The following is a 24,227-nucleotide window of genomic DNA, read 5'->3' on the forward strand; positions in this document are numbered from 1 at the left end:
AAAAAGAAATAGGTAAAGTTAATTTTCATAATGTTTTCTTTAATCCAATATATCTAATATATTATAATTTGGGGATGAAACCAATGTTAAAAATTATTGAGATATTTTACATCCTTTTTTCATACCAACTCTAAGTCTTCAAAGTCTAGACTCACCACATTTCAAATACAATAGCCACACATGGCTAATGTCTACTGTATTAAACCATTCATTTTACTGCCAGGTCACACTCTCTTCAGCAAGCCTTGCCAGGTAGAAATCATTTCTGGTTTTTAAAGACAAGCCAAGAAAAATTGGTAAATGCCGCTGATAATCAACAGCTGAATCATCTGGAGAGCAACATTAGGAAAATATAAGTAGTATTTGTTTTAATTTATGTAGTTATTAAGAGTGCAGACTGTGGAGTCAGATACCTGGCTCAAAATCTGGCCCTGCTGCCTTCCAGCAATGAGATCCTGGAGAAGTTACCTAACCTCCCTGTGACTCATTTGCGTCTTTTGAGAAATGGGACTCAATATCCTTAGCTCATAGCGGTGTTGTGATTGCAATTCAGCAGAGACTCTGATGCCTAGTGTGTTATACATTTAATAAATAACTGCAGGTAATTCTGCAGTAGCAGGGCTGTAAATCTGTTTCTGTGAACTGGTGATTTTAAAAATTGCTCAAATTATCAGTGATTGTGCTGTGCACGTGGATTAAAATCCTTCTTCTTGATCTAATTGCACAGTCAATAAGGAAAAAATTATGTTATAATAGTTCGGTAGGAATTGCTATTTATGAATCCGTACTTGTTACTGCCTAATAATTTTTTCTTGTCTCTGGGTTTTTAGAAAGTGATTTGTTTACAAATGTTTTTTCCAAGATGGACACTGAATTTAACAAGCCACACCTGCAAGGTTCCTTTTCTAGATATGTTCATTATCTTAACTTTTCTTTCAATCTAGGAGCCATATTCCTTAAAATAAGTAGTTTAAACCCAAGGCCCAACTTCATGTTTATGTAAACACTATCGAAAAATTGCCAGATAACAGGATTGACTCCAGATTTACTGAATTTGCCTGCTCTTAAAGTAAACGTACTGGCAAAAGCAAGAAGTAACAGAGGAAGGTTAGCAATGATCATAAACAACATAAAAATGTAGAATATACTATTGGTTGATTAAATTTCTGCCTTAGCCTCAAAATTTACAACAGGCAATTTTCAACTTGTACAGATACTGTGTTCCAAAAATGTATTTGGAAGTCAATTGTTTGGAACTTTGAATATTATTTCCTACAGAAATATACATATATATTCTTTTTGTATGTATAATATATATATATTTTTACATGTAGACCCCAAAGCCTATCTAACTCCTAATGAAATAGAATTCTGTATTAATGGCACTGTGGAACTTTATCACTGTAAAGTGTGACTCTGAAAATGGTAACAGAGTTCTAAGTAGGGCTGCAAGGTACACTTCTCTCCCCTTCATGTTGCCCTGGCATTTGAACTAGGGAAATTCCATGGCTCTACTTCTGCCCGAAGTGTGATCAAACTTTTTCCAGCTGTAAGCTGCTGCCTTCAGAAGAGGTTCCAGCAGGAAGGGGCAGAATGAGAGCTGTGTGGCAGGAAGAAAGACACTTTAGAGGCTTGGTATAAAGAACTAGATAGAAAGTCAAGAGATTACTTTTAGTACACATCTCTTGGGACATTTCTCATTCTGGGCCAATTCCATGGCAACTAATTCTATTTTTTTTCCTTTGGGATCTCTAAATGTTCCCACCTACTTCCCTGTCTATCTGTTATAACCTGTGGATTCAGGCGAAGATTTCCCTCCTTTTCTGGCTCACTGGGGGATGGAAGGCCTTCTCACAGATTCTCTACCTGACTCTGATGTGAGCAATGCAATATTTAAACAATGTTTTCTCTACCAGTCTCGTTCTATTTTCCCTTTACATTGGGGATAATCAGCCTAAATGAGAACCTGTGGCACTTGCTTGCCTGTGACCCACAAAGCTTGAATATACAGCCTTCACCTAATTATACATGTGGTCTTTAAGCTAGGGATCATAAACCAAAATGCCCACAGAGCTAAGCGTGAGGTACCTACCAATTTTAGGTATGCAAATCAGTGATGCCAGATCTGATATTGTAGGAGAAATTCTAAATATGCATGATGATGTGTGTGTGCGTGTGTGTGTGTGCATGTGTGTGTGTAATCTTCTGAATTATAAATCTCAGAAACTAATTCAAAATTTTAAACAATATTGTGTGAGTCAAACAAAATGTGTCTGTGGGCTTGATGCTTCACAGTCAGTTTTTTTTTTTTATCTCTGCTTTAAGCTCATGCAAAGAAGAATTTGTACTCACAGAAGAGTCTGTAAAATTGCTTGTCCCTAGCCTTTAGCTGGGTGCAATAGTGGGGGTGGGGCCAGCGCAGGAGATGACCCCATAGGAGGTGCCTAGCTGGGCTCTCATGAGCCGGGTTTGTGGATGCCTCTGCCTCTACCTCAGACAGAGATGAGAAACTATAACTACAGGTGAAATGATAAAATCTGGGGGTCAAATATATCTCAGTCCCGTATCTTTTCCCATCCATGTGTGTGGTACACTAATATATACTCAGTTAAATTTTCATTGACTGGAAAGGACTAATCTGAGGCCCAGTTTTATTGCAGACTTTCTGTGTGAGAACTTTTAGCTAATTATTCCATGTCGATTTCTGTATCTAAATGGAGAAGATTATAACAATACTAACCTCACGGTTGTTTTCAAGATGAATGAAATAAAACATGTGAATGCCCTTGATGAATTCCAAAGTGCCATAAAAATACAAGGATTAAAAGATTAAAAATGTGTCTGTTTGGTTCGCAAATATATGCACATATGAACACTTGTGTATCTAAAAGCATGCTGAACTTTCACATTGGAATTTTCCTGTTCAATGCCTTTCCTCCCAAATTTCATGCACAGAAAACGGTGCCATCAGCTTGCTCCCGTACGATACTTAAACATCTCACTTCCAAAATAGACTCTGGTCCCATCCATTGTTCTCCATCTTCATTGTCAAAAATCTAGACCAAGCATCCATAAAGACTCTCAACTTGATCTTTAAAAATGAAAGTGGACCATGTCACTCTTCTCCCAATGCCATCTGCGAATTCATTTTGCCCTTAAACTTCAAACTCTTTAAGATGTATTAATAGTTGCCTTTTTATCTAGCCCCAAGCCACCTCTTCAACCTCATCTTATTCTCTTCTTACTTATAATAGTCCAGCTATATCACATGACTTCCTATAGGCTGTTCCCTTTCCCTGGAAGACTTTTTCTCTCTCCTATCCTTTCTACCCTTCAGATTCCAATTTAAATGCCATTTCTTTACAGAAGCACACATTTTAAATTTCCTGATCCTGTCCTTTTTGGAAAAAAGGTGCTTATCATTCTATTAGATGATTAGAATCTGGTGGGAAATGTCATTTCTAATTATTATAGAAGCAGATCCAGACCCACTGAGTCTCTAAGATTTTAGTTTTTACAAAGGCAGGAGATGCCCTTGACCAGGCAGAAGTAGTGAAGAGACAAGTCAAGTTTGGGAACTATCGCCAGCTGAGGAGACGAGGAGTTGGCTACAAAATGGTATGAGTAGAGGGGCAGGAAAAGCAGCGACAGGCTTCTTTAGATTCCATCACTGACTTTTCTTTTCTACTGGTATCGTTAGTGCGACAACTGCAAACCCAAAGTAGCATGGCAGTGGGCCATGGGGCTGACGGTTTTAAATATAGTCTCTGTTACTTAATAGCCTTGTGATCTTAGGCAAATTGCTTCACCTCAGTTTCATTATTTTTAAATAAAGACAAGAGTTATCTTGGAAGGACATATGAATTAAATAAGAACTGTAAATATCCTGACATAGAGCATAGAGTACAGAGCCTGCCTAGCACACATTCTTCAACAGTCTCCATCTCTTCCTTTTAGAGAAAACCTCTGCCCCATTGTCTGTCCGTGTGGCTTTGGTGGAGCTGACCACCCCTGTGACGCTGATCTGGCCAGTGAGACCATCACACACTCTTGGCTACAGTGATTGGTTCGAGGCGGCCATGTGACCTGATGACAAACAATTCCAGGGCTTTTGCTAGAGCTTTTGAAGAAAAAGTGAGCTCTTTTTCTAGGGGTAACTGGGTTGTAGGATGGTAGCTATTTCTGCCATCTTGTGGGAAGAGCCAGCCGGCAAATACAGCCAGCATTGGTGAATGTAGGACCAAAAAGGAAAAGGACTGGGTCTTGATGACGTTGTTTTAGGTACTGCATCCTTTGATATTAAAACCAGATTCACCCCACACACATTTATTTATTAATTAATTAGTTTATTTTCAAAAACTAGTTTTTGTTGGGTTTGGGTCACTTTTAATTGAAGGGTCTCTTACTAACATAGCAGATACATAATAAAATGCTAACCATTATTTCACTACCATCATCATCATCTTGGGATTGTTTCTCGGACAGAGATGGGAAGGCGATAAAAAAGAATGGTGCATAAGGAAAAAATAATGGGTGGGGAGGAGAAAGATTTGGAAGTTAACTATAATGCCTTGGATGTAAGGGAGATCTTGGGTGACTGGTAATTCTAGAGGAGTTAATGATATGCAAAGAAAAATTGTAAATTGGGGACTGTCCATATGACAATTCATGGAATCATAAGCTTTTATTTACCATCTACTTTTCTGATTTTTCTATTACTTTTGCAAGAAAAACTTCCCAATCCCAATTAAAAATAAAACACACAACTCTCTCTACCCAATATAACAATTAAAAACTCCTGTAGCAATGACAGACTAGGCATGAACCGGAAATCACAAGTTCATGTATGACCCTTCATGCAGCCCTGATAAAGAGGAAGTTTGCATCTTTTTTAGAAGAGATGACAGAAAGAGAAAACAAGTTGTTTTTAAATGGTCCATGAGACAATCAAGGAAAGAGAATATTTTTAAATGGATACATTTCTACATTCCATAATTAACAAACATCCATTTTCACTACAGATCTAAAATACCTCATTCTATTTCCAGCACACTGTCACACTGTCAAAAGGATATTTACTTTCATGGTACTAATGAGTCATCTGTAATTTTAAGAAGAACATGAGAAGGGAGAAGTTTTCTGTAATAAACAGTGGGTGAAGAATTTGAATGTATAGCCAAATGGTGCAAAATCAACCCCAGCTATGAAAGGAAACTGTGAAAAAAAAATCCCATAAGGAAAAAAAGGTGTGTTCACAAGCTAAAATGTGCCTTGCCACACAGCTAAAGTAAATAAACAAACAAAAGGAACCCAACCTGGAATCCTGTTCTGAGGAACCCTGGACCAGGGCTAACAAGGTATAGAAAATTCTGTGACTGTATTCTGATAGCACTGTTATTTTATTCCTTAGTTCTTATCTTGGACTTCTGAAGGCTTAAAATATCTGAGTGTCTGAAAACCACTTCCACGCACCAGGAATGTTCATGAGATGGTTGCTACTATTTCTTCAGTTACTACTACAATATCACTGACCACGGATTAAACTACTTTAACAATTTTAGTAGAATTTTTGAACATTATATAATTTGCAAATTTTAAACTGGGGCAAAAAAGATAAAAATATGTGGGCATATGCTATCTGAAAATATACTCTTGGCAGTGACATTTCCATAAGCTCACTGACATTGTCTTTGTAGAAGATCACAGAGAACTTCAGTGTGGTTTGTGTCATTTCTATTGCTTACACATAAATTCCTCATCTGTATACCACTGTACTTTAACCTAAAATATAACATAAAGAATAGATTCTGCTACCATTTTTATGGTAGGCTGGCTTTGTTTATTCTGTATATTATTAAAAAAGAAACCAGAAACTTGTATGTAAATACAAATGACACATTAATTATTGCACTTGAGTTAAACTTAGGGAAGTCACTGGCCTAATTGATGTTTGCATATCCCAACTCACTCATCCCCAGTATCAGTAATAGTGAGACATCTCATCTTAAGAAGCATTTTCCCTAGTGACATTTCCACCATTAGATCCTTTATCTATGCCGGGAGTACTGTGCATGTGTACTGCATTATTTTAATGAAGATCACCCTGCCAATCTCAGACACCCAAGTCACTAAAATAAAAATTGGTCATCAAATATCAAAAGAAATATTCATTATTTTTAAAAAGTTATTATTTTTCTAAGCATTCTAACTTTAATCAGAGCAAACTAAGAATGTAAGTCTAATCCTCAACACTGAAATAATCCAATTATGAAAGAAAATTTAAGACTAGAAAACAGTGTACAGGCAACTATAGAAAGTTTTAAAATATGAAAATGCAAAAGAGGGAAGTTTCAAGCACATAGCTCAATTATGTGTCTAAGCATGCCTTAGTTTTTAAGGATTTCAGTCCTGCGAAAAGTTTCCTTTGTATTGCTGTTGAATGACTTCCATTTGAAGACTTGTTTGATGTCAGCACAGTGAAAGCAATGGACGTGCCTGACCCTGGGGAAAACTCCTTCCAGATAACAATATTTCTCTTATCAGTTGTTCTCCTCACACACTGTGATTTGTTCCCAAATGCCAAAATCTTTTTCCGTCCTCACTCAATGTGCATTTGAAGATAAGGATAGAGATGTTCAAGGCAAGTTTGAACGTGAATCTAGCAAAGTTTAGAAGGGTTACTTCAGCCCAAGGATCTGGCTGACTAGTCATTCCTTCAGAGTTGGTCTTTCACCTTCAGTTTTAAGACCTTTCTTTTAACCATTTGAAAGAGCTTGCATAATTTTGTTTTCCACCTGCCTTTCTATCCTTTGTTATATATCATTCATTATAAATCAGTCATGGACAGTTTTGTTTGGGGACATCCCCTCAAGATAACAGCTTTTATCAGTTTGAAACTCTTTAATTTAAAGGAAAAGATTGATTGGATAATCTGGTTTCCCCATGAAGAATCTCTGTCCTTGTCAACATGCATTAGTTTGGTCTTTCTCAAATAATTCATTTATTGTTATACAAATAAGGACACAGCATACGAGCTGGGATGCTAAATTTTAGCCCTGTTTGATGAAGGGGTAGACTCTGGGGGGCTTTAATTTTTTAGACGGTGATTACTACCGGGAAGGTGGAAGCTGGATGTCTGGGGGTAACAAAAAGCCTGCTGAGGAGGGAACCCACCGACCCATGATAAAAGCAGCTCTGAATAGACTGGGTATGCCCAATGGCTAGAAATCAAGTAACATACTCTATAGCGTGAGTGAATTTCTGCCTAGAACACATCAGAGTCATTACTTGAATAGTAACGTGAAATAATTTAACATTTTTTTAAAATTGGATTTAAATTGGATTTTAAATTGACTAATTGGATTATCTGCATTTTTACTTTCCTTTTATAAAGAAATCCCTCATAATTTGCTTGATTTGGGCTTTAGCTCTTCAGATAACATATGAAATTAATTTCTAAATTAATTTCTAAAGGACTGATTTAATGATAAAGTATAACTTTTCTCATAATTTAAATGGCAGTTATGAAATGGATAATCTCATCTACTTAGATTTAACGATATTAAGTTAAAAAACAAAGTTAAATAAAAGATAATGAAATCTAAGGAAAAGGATTCTTTATCTAATCCTTTACTGTAAAACGGGCAAACCAGTTTTTAAAAAGGAAAATGTGTTACACTTAAACTGCCTATATCCTGAATAGTTAAAAAAAATGTGAACATAAGTTTTTACCTTTGAAACTGTAGTAGTCAATGAGAAGTGATTTAAAAAAACTATCTCAAATCCACAAATTAAAATTGCCAAATTTATGCATTCGAAGAGGACGAACTTGATACAGAACCGTGCCAGCAACCAAGACAGTTTTGGAGTATTTTAAGTCCCATGTCCAACTACAAAATTTCATTTGCTTAATTACAATCTCTATCTCTGTGCCCTACCCTTCCACCAGGAGTTCACAAACGTATTGTGTCAGGTGAAAAAGATAATAAAATGCTGCAAATTAATTAGTCATAAATTTAATCTAAAATCAATGCAGTAATCTCTTTTGATTTTATCTTTTTCTCTGCTTTTCTTCTTGGTTTGATGAAATAATGGTCATAATGAAAGGTTGGGTCCTTCATACAAAGTATTCATTTCAAGTATGGATACAGAAAATGCAGGCATTCAAATATTGTTTATATGTTCTTCAGAATACTACATTTTTGTTAATTCTTACCAACATCAATATATTTCACCAAAAGAGAATAATTGTAAAATTGTAGTTTATACAGGAATGTTCTTTTCTAACTGGAAACAGTTTCTTCAGGAAATTAATTGACTTAGTATATATAACATGATACAGAAATTGAAAACCCTGTGGCGTCAAATTTTGTCCCATGAGAAAGTACTAGTAATATTTTTGAAGTCTTTATAATTTGTGATAATTTTGGGATTTTCAAGTACAGAAAACACACTAAATTGTATGGTAAATAAAATCTCTGATTTTTTAAATTTGTTAAATTAGTTACCTACAACTTATCTATCTTGGTGCATTTGGGACAGCTCCATCTGTCACGATATAATCAATTTATTTCTCATGTATATGCATAAAACACACGCAAATGTGTTTTATTTCTTAAATGGAAGGATACTTAAGACTTTGTGCTAATTCAGCATGTGTTGGTGCTGTAACAGTCCAAGACACGCAATAGATAATTAGCAGCAAAATATGTCTGATAAAAAACACTCACTTTTTTATTGATATAGTACGGGTCCAGGTCCTCCAGCGGCTCTGACACCATCTCTGGAGGGATGTCTCCATAAATAAAAGGAAGGTTCTTTCCAGCTTCCAAGTCACTATTTGGCTTTGGGCCATTTTCATCATCATCTTTCTTGTCTGGTTTGGGATTCTTAGCCTTTTCTTCTGCAATGCGTCTTTCAATAGCCGCAAGAGATTCTCTGGTGAAGAAGTTGAAGCTGTCAGGTCCTGGTGGTACAAGCACTGTTTGCTCCATCTTGTCATCCTGCACATTTTAATTACTATTTACTCTGCATATGAAAGTCCTGGGGGGGAAAAAAAGAATGTAGGTATTTTAAGGAGATTAAGGGAAGATAATATCTATAAACTCTTGTCAAGAAATATGAATTAGGGCCGGCCCCGTGGCTTAGCAGTTAAGTGCGCGCGCTCCGCTGCTGGCGGCCCGGGTTCGGATCCCGGTGCGCACCGACGCACCGCTTCTCCGGCCATGCTGAGGCCGCATCCCATATACAGCAACTAGAAGGATGTGCAGCTATGACATACAACTATCTACTGGGGCTTCGGGGGAATAAATAAATAAAATTATTTAAAAAAAAGAGGCTTTTCAAAAAAAAAGAAATATGAATTAGAGGATTGAAATTTTGTTTCTAATTAAATTGAAATGTGATTACTAGATATAAATTATTTTTTTGTAGTAAGAACATTTAACATAAGACTTACCCTTTTAGTAAATTTTTAAATGTGCAAGACAGTATTGTAACTATAGGTACGAAGTTGTACAGCAGATCTCTAGAAATTATTCATCTTGCATAAGTGAAACTTTATACCCATTGAATAGCGACTCCCCATTTCTCCCTCCCTCAGCCCCTGGCAACCATCATTCTGCTTTCTGCTTCTCTAAGTTTGGCTCAACAGACATGTTTTCTATCTCCGGTTTTGTCGTATCCCATGTTTATTAATTCTTGTGCTTTGCCAATACAGGAACTGTGCCATAACTTAAGAAAGCAGTTCAAGTATAGCCTGAATTAAAGTACATTAGGTTAAATACCATCACATCCCTAATGGGCTGTTCACTCTGTGAGCCACCCAGAAGATGAGGAGGTATCCCCATAGAGACAACGGTTACTTCATCAGCAGGATGAAGTAGAAAGGGAGATGTCTCTGAGAGGATATAAAATCCAACCCTTTATTCTGGACAAGTGGCTCCTGGCCACGCTGCCCAGAACAATTTGCTGCAGCCAGCCTTAATGAGCAATCAAAGAGTCGTTGCTGTCCTGATTGAGTCTTCATCTATCCTGAGATGGAAACAACTGGGACTGTGGCCTGCTCATGTCGTTAACCACGCTCGGGTTGGCTTGCTTGAACACGTACAGAAAGAGATGATCCGAGGTTGGACAAATGCCATTTATATGACTAAGAATGAGAGAAAGCCTAGGCTGGAAAGAGATGACTAGACTGGGGCGCAGGTGGAAGAAGATAGCTGTAGGCGCAGGAGACAGCAGAATTCTCCTATTTCAGGAAAAGATGATCGGAAAGAAGATGGGGTGCCATAGCTCCATAGGAACTGAAGCATTTTTCTTCACTAAAGCAATAATGATATTCTTGTTGATTCTCTAGTCCTATAGTGCTAAACATATTATGAGGACGTGAGGCAAAACTCTCAGCTCCCTATATCAGAGTCAGACCTGATCTGATGCCAGAGCCCAAATCCCAAATGTATTGTTTTAAGGCATATTTAATATGAGCTCAAATTTCACAGATATTACTGCGCCAAAACTTCCCAGAGCCTAAGCTACTGCTTGGCCACAAGTTTTATTTGGACACTGCATTAACTCATTAAGATCGGCAAACAATGGTACAGTTAATTGCAGCTTTGGTGTATATGAACTGTGACAATAAAATTTCAGCGATAACTATTTTGTGAGGAGTCTTATAGGGACCTCAAATTTCACTGAAGGAGGTTCCCATTCCTGGAGATTTATGACCAGATTTTTCAATGGGTAACCAGAAACAAGAGGGGATTCAAGACTAAATTTGTACCCTCAATCTATTATGTGAACTAACGAAACTTTCAGAAGTTCTTACAATCTACCTGCAATCAGCTTAGGGCCCGGAAGAATAGGAAAATTAAATCAGTAAATCTAAATCAATGGAAAAGGAACTTGTTGCTTTAAAACTCTACTTCTCCCATGAGGCATCAGGAAAATACTGCATTTATTTATTTGGAAATAAAAGTTTAGAGATAATAAAAATGGTACATTTTCTTATAAGAGAAGTATTATGACAGATTATATATGGTTTTTATTTTTAACTAATTAGGTTTTTGATAGAAAATATGTGTAAATGATATAAATTCAGAACATTTAAAAGAAAATACAGTGTAAATTCTCCCTTGCACTTTGTTTCCCAGTACTCAGTTCCCATTCCCAGAGGTAATCACTATTGTCTGTGTCCATATATTTTTCCAGGTACATCATACGTATACACTGATCACATCAATGTATGTATATGCACACGTTTTCTATTTAAAAATACACACGCACAGTATCTTACTAAACAAACTGTTCTGCACGCTGCATTTTTCACTTCAAATATATATTAGAGTTCATTCTTTATCAATTTTTATAGATTCAACTCTTTCTTTTTATTGGCTGCATGGTTTTACATTGTTTGTATGTACTATAATTTACTGAATCAATTCCCCAGATATAGTTGCTCAAGTTGTTTCCAATCTTTTGCTTTTGTAAATAAAGGTGCAACTAATATATTTTATACACATAATTTCACATATATTTGGATATATTTGTGGTATCAATCTCTAAAGGTAGACTTGGCAGGACAAAAAGTGAATCTCTAATTTTGATATTATCGCAAAATTACTCTCTATGGAAGCTGCACCCACTCATTCTCCTGACAGCAATGTAACATAGTGCCTGTTCATCTACACTCTCACCACTTAACGTGTTATCATATTTTCAATATTTTGAATCTGAGTGTGGCAAAAATAGAGTCATGTTATAGTTTTAATTTGCATTTGTCTTATTATGAGAAAGTTGAACTTTTTTCCTGTTTAAGAGCAATTTTTTATTTTCTTTTCTGTGATTGCTTATTTAAATAACAATCCATGTTTTCATTTTTAGTCTATAGCACCTTTTTAGATATGACATGAACCATTTAATTTTGGATGTGGGGCCGTTTAAAAAAGTATTATTATTATTATTTTACTTTATGGTGTTTTTGTGCTACAGATTAAAAAAATTTTAATTAAAAATTTAAAAATGTTAATGTGATGATCTAACTCTAACTCTTCTTTGGCTTCTAGATTTTACAACATGCTTAGTAAAGCATCCACATCCCTGGATATCATATACCACATCTTCTTCTTGCAAGTTTAGCATTTTTATGGTTTAATTTTATAAATTTAAATCTTTGATCTATTTGGAATTTGTTTTCTATAGGGAGTGAGGTAGAGATCCATTTTTTTCCAGTTGTTCCAAAATTAATTACTGAATAAGCTAACTTTTCTCCACTGACACACAATGCTACCTTCACAGTATGTTAAAAATATAAATATATATATTTATTTATATGAACCCCAAAGTCAGCAGCAAACTTTACAAAGTAATCCTAGATGTATTTTCATTAAAGTCAAGAAAAAAATCAACACTATTATTTAACAATTTTCAGGAGGTACAAACCAACCCAATTAAATGTGAGAAATAATTACATTATTTAATAAGAAAGAAGGAGGTAAAATTATAATTATTTGCATATTATATGATTGTATGCCTAGAAAACTCAATAGAAACATCTGAAAACTTCCTACAAGTGGTAAGAGAATTAAGGTGTCTAGGTTCAAAAGTAACATAAAAACTCAATAGTTTTCCTTTATAGAACAGTATGCATTTTAAAAAACAATGGAAGAAAGTAGAAAGTTTCCTATTAAGATTAGAAACAAGGCGGGGCTGGCGCAGTGGCTTAGCGGTTAAGTGCGCGCGCTCCGCTACTGGCGGCCTGGGTTCGGATCCTGGGCGTGCACCAATGCACCGCTTGTCTGGCCATGCTGAGGCCTCGTCCCACATACAGCAACTAGAAAGATGTGCAACTATGACACACAACTATCTGCTGGGGCTTTGGGGAAAAAAAGGAGGAGGACTGGCAATAGATGTTAGCTCAGAGCCGGTCTTCCTCAGCAAAAAGAGGAGGGTTGGCATGGATGTTAGCTCAGGGCTGATCTTCCTCATAAAAAGAAAAAAAAAAAAAGATTAGAAACAAGGCAAGGATTTCCGCTCTCACCATTCCTTTCCAACATTGTACTGAAGTCCTAGCTAATGCAATAAGACAAGAAAAGGAAATAAAAAGTATACAGATTGAGAAAGAAGAAATAAAAGTGTCTTTGCTTGCTGATGACATAATTATCTGTGTAGAAAATCCAAAAGAATTAACAAAAAAACTCCTGGAACTAATAAGCAATTATAGCAAGGTTGTAGGATACAAAATTAATATTAAAAAGTCAATCACTTTCCCATATACCAGCAATGAACAAGTGGAATTTGAAATTTAGAACACAAAATCAGGGGCTGGCCTGGTGGCGTAGTAGTTAAGTTCTCATGCTCCACTTCAGTGGCCTGGGGTTCGCTGCTTTGGATCCTGGTCACGGACCTACTCAGCGCTCATCATGTCATGCTGAGGCAGCATCCCACATAGAGCAACTAAAAGGATGTAAAACTATAATATACAACCCTCTACTGGGGCTCTGGGGAGAAAAAGGAAAAAAGGAGGAAGATTGGCAACAGATGTTAGCTCAGGGCCAATCTTCCTCAAAAAATAAATTAAAAAAATAGAAGAATAAATAATAAACTGTTTCTGTAAATAGAATCTTTAAAAAAACCCACAAAATCATTTACATAAGCACCCTCAAAATTGAAATGCTTAGGTATAAATCCAACAAATTATGCACAAGATCTATATGATGAAAACTACAAAACTGATAAAAGAAATCATCGAAGAACTAAATAAATGGAGATATTCCTTGCTCATGGATAGGAAGACTCAATATTATCAAGATGTCAGTTCTTCCCACCTTGATCTCTATTGGTCTATTGATCTATTGATCAATGCAGTCTTAATCAAAATCCCAGGAAATTATTTTGTGGATATCAACAAACTGATTCTAAAGTTTATATGATGAGGCAAAAGACCCAGAATAGCAACAAAATATTGAAGGAAAAGAAAAAAGTTGGACGACTGATAGTACCTGACTTCAAGACTTACTAGAAAGCTACAGTAATCAAGACAGTGTGGTATTGGCAAAAGAATAGACAAACAGATCAACAGAATAGAATAGAGAGCCGAGAAATAGACCCCCATAAACATAGTCAACTGATATTTGATATATGAGTGAAGACAATACAATGGAGCAAAGATAGCTATTTCCAGCAAATGATGCTAGAACAACTGGACACCCACATGCAAAAAAAAGAATCTAGACACAGACCTTGCACTCTTCACAAACATTAACTCAAAATGAATCAAAGACCTAAATGTAAAATGCAAAACTATAAAACTCCTAGGAGATAACCTAGGAGAAAATCTAAATGACGTTTGGTTTGGCAATGACTTTTTAGATAAACGCAAAAACCACGATTCATGAGAGAAATAATAGAAAAGCTGGACTTCATTAAAATTAAAACCTTTTGCCCTACAAAATACAATATCAAGAGGATGAAATGACAAACCGCATACCAGGAGAAAATATTTGCAAAGCAGATAAAAGACTGTTATCCAAAATATACAAAGAACACTTAAAACTCAACAATAAGAAAACAAACAACTTGATTAAAAAATGGGCCAAAGACCTTAACAAAGAAGATATACAGGTGGCAAATAAGCTTATAAAAAGCTCCACATCATATGTCATCAGGGAAACTCAAATTAAAACAACAATGATACCACTACACACCTATTAGAATGGCCAAAATCCAGAACACTGACAACACAAAATGCTGGCAAGGATGTGAAGCAACAGGAACTCTCATTCATTGCTATTTATGGTGCCAAATGGTACAGCTACTTTGGAAGACAGTTTGACAATTTCTTACAAAATAAAACTTATTCTTAGTCTACAATACAGCAATTGCTCTCCTTGGTTTTTACCCAAGTGAATTGAAATCTATGTCCACACAAAAACCTGCACACGATATTTATAGCAGTTTTATTCATAATTGCCAAAATTTGGAAGCAATCAAGATGTCCTTCAGTAGGTAAATGGATAAATAAACTGCGGTACATCCAGACAAAGGTATATTATTTAGCACTAAAGAAAATGAGCTATCAAGCCATGAAACAACATGGAGGAAACTTAAATGCATATTACTAAGTGGAAGAAGCCAATCTGAAAAGGCTGCACACTGTAGGATTCCAACTATACGACATTCTGGAAAAGGCAAAACTATGGAGACAGTAAAAAAGATCAGTGGTTGCCAAGGCTTAGGGGAGGGAAGGATGAATAGGTAGAGCACAGAGGATTTTTTAGGGCAGTGAAATTTTTCTGCATAATACTACCATGGTGGATAATGTCATTATACATTTGCCCAAACTCATAGAATGTTCAACACCATGAGTGAACTCTAATGTAAACTATGGACTTTGGGTGATAATGATGTATCAAGGTAGGCTCATCAATTGTAACAAGTGTACCACTCTGGTGTGCAATGTTGATAGTGGACTAGGCTTGTGTGTGGGCTGGACATATATGTACTTCCTGCTCAATTTTGCTGTGAACCTAAAACATAATATATTTAAAAGAGAAAAATACAACAGATGAAAATTACCTATATACAATGTAAGAATTTTTTAAAAGCTTTGAATAAACTTAAAAAGAAATATAAATGGATGGAAAGCCATATCCCATTCTTGGATAAGAAAATGATGTAATAAAATATGAAATTTCCCTAAATTAATTAATAAGTTAAAAGCAGCCCTCAGAAAAATAACAAACAAACAAAAAAAGAACTATACAAACTTATTTGAAACTTCATATGGAAAAATAAACAAACAAAAATAACCAGAAAATTCTTAAAATGAACTTTGGTTTCAAATTCCTCCTTATTGTAAGAGCTATGCAAAAGTGTTTAAAATTTCCAAATGATAGATTTTTTCCACTAATTTGTTTATTTATGTTAAGTTTTGTTGCATTATAATCCAGTAATATAGTTTGTACCATTTCTGTTTCTTGGAATGTATTGAGATTTCCTTTTTTTCTTATTAGAAGTTGTTTTTTAAATGACTTTCCTAAGAACACACACTTGTTTTAAAGCTATAGAGTTCAGTATATCTCAATTAAATTTATCTTTTTTCTTATCTTATTTAGACTTTCTATATCTGTACATATTTTTGCTCTAGTTGATCTACTGAGTCAGGAGAGCTGAATTAAAGTCTATTTTTTTAAAAATTGTTTTGATTGATGTCATAATAGTTTATAACATTGTGAGATTCCAGTTGTACATTATTATTAGTCATTCACCATATAAATGCACCCCTTCACCCCTTGTGCCCACCCCCCAACTCCCTTCCCCCTGGTAACCACCAAACTGTTCTCTCTGCCCATGTGTTAGTTTATATTCCACATATGAGTGAAGTCATATAGTGTTTGTCTTTCTCTGTCTGGCTTATTTCACTTAACATAATACCCTCCAGGTCCATCCATGTTGTTGCAAATGGGACGATTTTGTCGTTTTTTATGGCTGAGTAGTATTCCATTGTATATATCTATACCACATCTTCTTTATCCAATCATCTGTCAATGGACACTTAGGTTGCTTCCACTTCTTGGCTATGGTGAATATGCTGCAATGAATATAAGAGTGCATAAGCCTCTCTGGATTGTTGGTTTCAAGTTCTTTGGATAAATACCCAAAAGTGGGATAGCTGGATCATAAGGTATTTCTATTTTTAATTTTTTGAGGAATCTCCATATTGTTTTCCATAGAGGCTGCACCAGTTTGCATTTCCATCAGCAGTGAAGGAGAGTTCCCTTTTCTCCACATCCTCTTCAACATTTGCTACTTTTTGTCTTGGTGATTATAGCCATTCTCACAAGTGTAAGGTGATACCTTAGTGTAGTTTTGATTTGCATTTCTCTGATAATTAGTGATGCTGAACATCTTTTCATATGCCTATTGGCCATCTATATATCTTTCTTGGAAAAATGTCTGTTCATATCCTCTGCCCATTTTTTGATTGGGTTGTTTTTTTGTTGTTCAGTTGTGTAAGTTCTTTATATATTATGGAGATTAACCCCTTGTCAGATATATGATTTGCAAATGTCTTCTCCCAGTTGGTGTTGTCTTTTCATTTTGATCCTGGTTTCCTTTGCCTTGCAGAAGCTCTTTAGTCTGATGAAGTCCCACTTGTATATTTTTTCTTTTGTCCCCTTGTCCGAACAGACATAGAATTCAAAAAGATCCTTCTAAGATTGATGTCAAAGAGTGTTCTGCCTACATTTTCTTCTAGGAGTTTTATAGTTTCAGGTCTTACCTTCAAATGTAAGGTTTGATCCATTTGAATCAAATTTGATCCATTTTGAACTAATTTTCATGTATGGCGAAACATAATGGTCTACTTTCATGCTTTTGCATGTGGCTGTCCAGTTTTCCCAGCACCATTTATTAAAGAGACTTTCCTTTCTCCATTCTATGTTCTTAGCTCCTTTGTCAAAAATTAGCTATCCGTATATGTGTGGTTTTGTTTCTGGGTTTTCAATTCTGTTCCATTGATCTGTGTGTCTGTTTTTGTACCAGTACCATGCTGTTTTGATTACTATTGCTTTGTAGTATGTTTTGAAGTAAGGAATTGTGATGCCTCCTGCTTTGTTCTTTTTTCTTAGAATTGCTTTAGCTATTTGGTGTCTTTTGTTGCCCCATATGAATTTTAATATTTTTTGTTCTATTTCTGTGAAGAATGTCATTGGGATTCTGATTGGGATTGCACTGAATCTGTAGATTGCTTTAGGTAGTATGGACATTTTAACTATGTTTATTTTTCCAATCTATGTGCATGGGATATCTTTGCATTTCTTTATGTCATCATCAATTTCTTTCAATTAATTAAAGTCTATTTTTAATGTGTTTTTATTTATTCTTGTAGTTCCTGTAATATTTGTTCTATGAATTTTAACGCTACATTGTTTGGTGTGTAGATATCACTTATGATCAAATCTTGGAGAGGCTTGAACATTTTATTATCTTAAATAGTCCTTGTCTCACTTTAATTTCTTTCCCTCTGAAGATAACTTTGTCTGATCTCATATAATGACTTCTTCTTTCTTCTCATTTGCATTTATCAGGTATGTCTTTGCCCATCCATTTGGTTTCATCCATTCCATTTGACTGCTTTAACATTTTCCTTAATCTGTAGATGTTTAGATTTTGTACATAGGTATATTTTAAATACGTATGACCACTGTTGTCAATCACTGCCTTTCAAAGGGAGTGCCACATTGGAGGTCATTGTTCCTAAAGTTGTGTGGATAGAACAGAAATAGTTACTAAAAGCCTTCTTATTCTCCAGACATAGTCCATTTGAGAACAGGCCTCCAGGCAAATCTTCCTGATCACTGGCTGTCGGTGCCAACTGGAGAAGTAAACAGCCAGGAAGATAGAAGACAAGCATTTTACACTGACAAATATAATCACTTCAAATGTATGATATATAATTATAAATTAGTTCAGACACTGGAACTACATTTACATGTGAGCAATTTAACCCATATCATAGTGGGATCCTACTGAGGTTAATGAAAGTGTTTTTTCAACTCTAAGCAGACTTTATATTCAAATACTATCTAAAAACAAACCTTTTATTAAATTAATCATAATAAAAAATGTTTTAAATTATAACATCCCATAAGTTTACTTACAAAATATATAAAAACTGTCAAATACAATTAAATATTAATATTTTGTCAGTAACATCATGGAAAAAAGTTCTAAATTATATTTGGAATCTGTACATACTATGCTAAAAAATATAGAAATAATCATGTTTTCCATTTACATTTGAACTTCATTCTTTAGTGTAAAAATTCATAACTGAATACTTTAAATGGTCCTAATTTATGAAACTATACTTCATTAGATAGAGGAGGAGGGAACATCACAGAACCTGTGGTTTGGGCTTACCCCTTTCTCTTTACATGAGAACCAGCCTTTAAATGTGTCTTTGGGTTGACAGAGGAGCCCTTGCTCCTTTCAAAAGACATAAGACAACATAACTTTCTTGGTGAAAAAAGACTTCAAAGAGACAAATGTATTTTCAAGATGAAAATGGATATACATTTAAACAAAATAAAACAGAGAACCGGGTAATCACAGCTAAGAACAAAGTAACAAGAAGTGTACGTTAACAGAGAGCAAATCTGGATGAATAAAAAGAAATGGGAATAAGTAGTGTAGTGGGCAATAGAAAAATGGAAGAAGAATGATTCTTTAGGAAGACAAGTGAAACAAAATAGAAGCCAATGAGATAAGAAATCCTAAAGAAGATAAGGAAAAAAAAAATCCAAAAGAAAATAAATGGAAGCCAGAGCCTTTAGGGAAAAAAAAGGTTGTAAAAAAGCAAAGGAGAAATTTTGAGTAGAAAGAAATAGCAAAGTAATAGCAACCATACGACCAACATTAATTAATGTGGACGAAAAAAGAATCAGAGGGGAAAATTTACTAGAATGTACAAATAATAAATGAAAGAAATGATACATTCTGGTGATATCAAACTGATATATAAAGGGGGAGCTACATCAGTAGCATTAGAATTACATTTTAGTAATACTGCACATTCTTGGAGGGCTTTGTAAGATCAGAACTTTAGTAATGATAATATTCTGTATCACTTCTAAGACTTTCCTAATTCATTCCATATATTATTATAATAAATGTTCTACTGGATGAGGTTTCTGCTTCTGGACATTTTCTCTCTCTCTTTCCCACAGAAGATTACATGTGTATTACACACTGGACTTGAGTAAGCATTTATCACAGCCAAAAGACTTTTGTACTGAGGTGGCTCCAACTGGTGAACAAGTTGGTTTTGGTTACCTTCGTAGCACAGAAGGAGGAGCTTCACTTAAAGTAACCTCAACTCATGAGGTCTCAGTTCAGACTTCTTCGGGTATCTGAATTTTTCCAGCCAAACAGAAATATCTAAAATAGCTCAGAATGAAGCACTACATTTTCACTATGGCATTTCACACACAAATCTTTAATATGAAGGCATTCTTATAAATGCTCTGTACCTGAAGAAATTTGGCCTTTTATAAGTTAATTACTATGCAACTACTTTTGGGAAGCACCTCTGTCCATGACAGTTTGGGCCTGGGTGGGTAGGTCTGCTTAACTCTTCGTTCAGAATCTGAGTAAGAAAGAGGGACGCTATTTTATATTCCTCCTAAAAGACTCCCAACATCTACAACTTTGCATTCTGAGGCCATTGTGGATTTAGGTGAGGAACAACATAATTGAAGTAACTTCTTATGAGAGTTTTTTGCTTCAAAAATGTCCTCAAATTCTATGTTGTTTTTAAAGCCTGTGAGTAATTCCCCCTCTCTGCTCCCTGCACATCTTCCCCCCAACATGGTGAGAAAATTCTCTCATCTTTTCCTCCAAGCTTCTACGCTGCCATTATGATCTATTAGAATAATTATCATTATTTTATGCCTTATCTGACCCTGGAAGAGATTTACAGGGGAAAAAAAAATCAACTGATCAATTGATGAGTGAACCAAACGTACAGTCTCATGTTTTCTCAGGCTGTAACTTCTAAGTTTTTCCTTATAGACAAGAGTATATATGTAATCCTTAATGTAATAGTATTTTGATGTTGATGTGGAACAGGTCATTAGAATTTGCAAGACAGGCTTTCAGGCAGAGAAGACTTAGTTTGCCTCAACCTCTGAACTTCTGAAAGGTTAAGCACATTATTTTAAGAGGATCAGAAAAGATGAGTAAATCATAAAATCAAGAAATAGCAAATGTTGAAAGAAAAGTTCATCTCATCCATCCCTCTCATTTAATAGAAAACAAACTGAATCAAAGAAAAATTGACATTTCTTTGTTTAGAATTTGCATGCTTCCTACTTCCAAAATAAATGTGATTTGTTCAAGGTCACAACAGCTTATTAACAATAGAACTGGAATCAGAAGTTTTATTTCCTAACTCCCAAACCTGTGCCTGCCAGTTTCTAATAGTTATGAAATAATTTTCAAGTACTTACATGATATTAAACTTAAATAAAAGGTACGCAAATATAACACAAGTTGCCACGTTAAACTAGCATTCACTCAATGAATTATATTCCTTGTAGAAACTCAAAACAAATCTAGTAAGTGAAGTATTTTGGCAGAAATGGAGACTATCTTCAAAAATTTGAAAAACAGGAGGCACCAAAAAAAAATAGCTGATTATAATATTTAAATTTAGAAATTATATTATGCAAGTTTGAAATCTGATAAACTATATTTCCACAGTGAATTTATATTGTACTTCTGTAACTTTTTTATGTTTTGCTAAACCTGGTTATTTCTAGTTATCAACTAAGCAGATCACTTTACATAATTCATATGCCCCATTCAATCTCTCCAAAGATTTCCTAATACCAAAGTTATATAATTATACAACATTTTATGTATCCTGACCACCTTATACTATAAAATTTGAAGTGGGGAAAATTCACATATCTGCAATTCTGTCTTTAAAGTTGTTTGATTTTCATGCTGAGGAGAAATCAAACAAAAAACCTGCCAAAATGACTGCCAGTACCTTGTAGAGTCCCATTACTATTCTGGGGACATAAACCATCTGGGTATGGCAAATCGTGAGGAAGTGTTTCAGTTGATTATGTGATGTTTCTGCCACCCACTTTACAAAAGAACGTTATCGCCAATAATAATAAAAATAACTAGGTAAACTGTTATTCTTACAGTTGTGATCTCACATAACTATTTTTTTAACACTCAAGAAAGGAATTGCTTTTTATGTAAAATTTTACAAGCCTAGAAAATATTGTTTTATAAATTTCTTTTCTAGAAATAATTTGGTTTGGTATGTTCACAATAAAAGTCTATTTCATTTGGTTTTTAATAATATCCACTTTTAGTATTATAATTGGAATTAACTAAACAACATATTTCACCCACATGTTTAAAATATTTATATTCTTTAAAAACTTTATTATCCACCCCTAAAATTTCATGCCATATGCAGATTACATTTAAAATAAGGTCACATATCTAACATAAGTCTACATCTACATTAGTGCATTTCAAGAGTGTTTTTCAGGACATTCTAACAATGAACTACGAAGTGCAAAATTCACGCAATCCATTGTGACTTTGTCGATCCAACATCAATAAACAATCTTGTTCAAATTGACTACACCATTTATTACTCTGTTGAATAGATGGTCTATATTTACTTCGGTTGCTAATGCAAAGTTAACAGAGAGTGTTTGATAACAAGTGCTACATGTTGAACTAAAATAAAACACTGCATTCTGGGCATGTTTCTAATCAAGAAATATATAATACATCACTTTATCAATAAAATCGTGCTATTATTGGGTATCTTTTGTCGCACTGAATAATTATTGAATGAAATGTTTAGAAAAACAAAATAAGACCTAATGTTTCCATCTCATCTGTTGGAGTTAACTTTGACTATAATCCCAGTTTGGCAATATGTTTGAGGCAGCACTTGATGAATAGAAAAAAGACAGACTCATTCAAATCAGTTCCCATAATGTACTTGACCGTACATATACTCTTGTGGCCCACAGGCTGTACTCTTGCCCCACAGAGAACTTTCCTACTCAAATTCAGCTCTAATAGATATTATCCTGTCTTTAATCTTATTTTTCTTTGCCCTATGGTAAATTTTATTTGGCAAAATAAATCATTGGGTCAAATCTTATGGGCAATTGCTATTTCTAGACCATGCCTTTAACTATACCATCAATCTGTTTCCTGAACTCCAGAAACCACTCAACCACTACCCAGTACAAGACATATCTTGCACTTGATGTATTCCGGAGTAAAGAGATGCTTTGACATTCTGAAGTGCTGAAATGTATGTGGTCTTGACTTGGACTGAGAGCCTTAGCCATTAGAAACTCATTATGTGGTGGCATAGTTTATTGAAATATAAATTTGTGTGTGCTCTGCTTTTATTTTTTTCCTTTCTCTATCATATCAAGCAAATTGAATTGTGAAATCTTTATTACCTCAGGAATTTTAAGAGAGCAGTAAACAGAAGCTGCTTGAAGTCCATGCTTTCTTCTTTCTTGGTAAAATCTTAAATGCATTGCAGATATGATGTTGGAAGTCCCAAAGCAGGGGAGATGGGGGAAAGAGTTGCATGGGTGAGTAGTGGGAGTCTCTAGATGGGGAAAGGGAGGGCGGTGCCCTAGGCAGGTGACAAAATCTCAGCGGGAATAGCTGGGAAGCTAGATTCTTGACAGGGAGGATCTTAGTCTTGCCAAAGACTCCTGTACACTAAGCACGGCACAGAGCAGCAGATCTTATGAACTTGATGGGGTGAAATGGATACCTCAGTGGTATTCAGTTGTGGTATACACTCCCTGTGAGGGGATTATACATCTCCACCAACTGCTATGTGACTTGCAGGCCCTCCTGGTAGGTTAGGGTCTGGAAATGTACTTCCTTGCCCTATTGTCCATCTGACCACGTGACTTCCTTTGGCCAATGGAACGTGAGACAACAAACATAGTCTTCAATCAAACAGAAGCTTTCAGGGCATTGTTGTGGTTCCACCCAGCCTCTTGTTCTTTTCCTTCTGCTCTGAGAATGGCATGTCTCAAATAGGGGCTGTTCCCTCAGCCTGGCTCCTGGAACAGGAAGACCCATGGAACAGAGCCACCAAAGCCAACAAGTAGCCACTAACAAGTATGCAAATCACTGAGACTTCAGGGTTGTTTAACTTAGCAAAGCTAGCTAATCTGTCAGAGAAAGCTACTAGTCAATGACCAGACTGCTAAATTGGTAAACAAATAATAAGAAACCAGTATCTCTTAAACACAATTTTTGACTGAGATTCAGTCCTGCTATAGCTTATTAGGCTTTGCCTCTAGTTCTGTCATGAAGAACATAAGTATCATTAGGATTTATTTTTTCCTTTCAGAGAAGATAGTCATAAACAGTAGGATGGTGGATAGTCCACATTATAAACCTTGTGAAATTCAGGACTTCTTCTTGATAATCATACTCAGAATAATTTATGGGAATTCCTTCGAACAACTGTGATTAGATTTTATCAAGAATATAGTAATGACCCTAACTATAAACAAGTTATTTAAAGTAAATTCTTTAGTAAAGAACTCCTCCATGTTAGAAAATAATCTTGTTTTAGTGGGTGAGTGGTCTGGTCACAGATATTTGGGAAGATACAGAAAGCAGAAGTCTAATTGCTCACGGCTGTGTCT

At 35.2% G+C, this 24,227-nt stretch overlaps 1 protein-coding gene across 7 annotated transcripts in view; it reads right to left on the reverse strand.

Moving 5' to 3' along the window:
- Positions 1-8,993, reverse strand: part of SCN1A (sodium voltage-gated channel alpha subunit 1) — an 80,395-nt gene extending 71,402 nt beyond the window's left edge. For all 7 annotated transcript variants that reach the window (XM_087434948.1, XM_087434946.1, XM_087434950.1 and 4 more), the window contains exon 1: positions 8,730-8,993. In XM_087434948.1, coding sequence (XP_087291074.1) covers positions 8,730-8,993 — 264 coding nt within the window. The remainder of the gene's footprint in view (positions 1-8,729) is intronic.
- Positions 8,994-24,227: the final 15,234 nt, after the last annotated feature.

This window comes from Ceratotherium simum, chromosome 9, assembly GCF_057802395.1.
Source record: "Ceratotherium simum simum isolate JZ-2026a chromosome 9, ASM5780239v1, whole genome shotgun sequence".
NCBI lineage: Eukaryota > Metazoa > Chordata > Mammalia > Perissodactyla > Rhinocerotidae > Ceratotherium > Ceratotherium simum.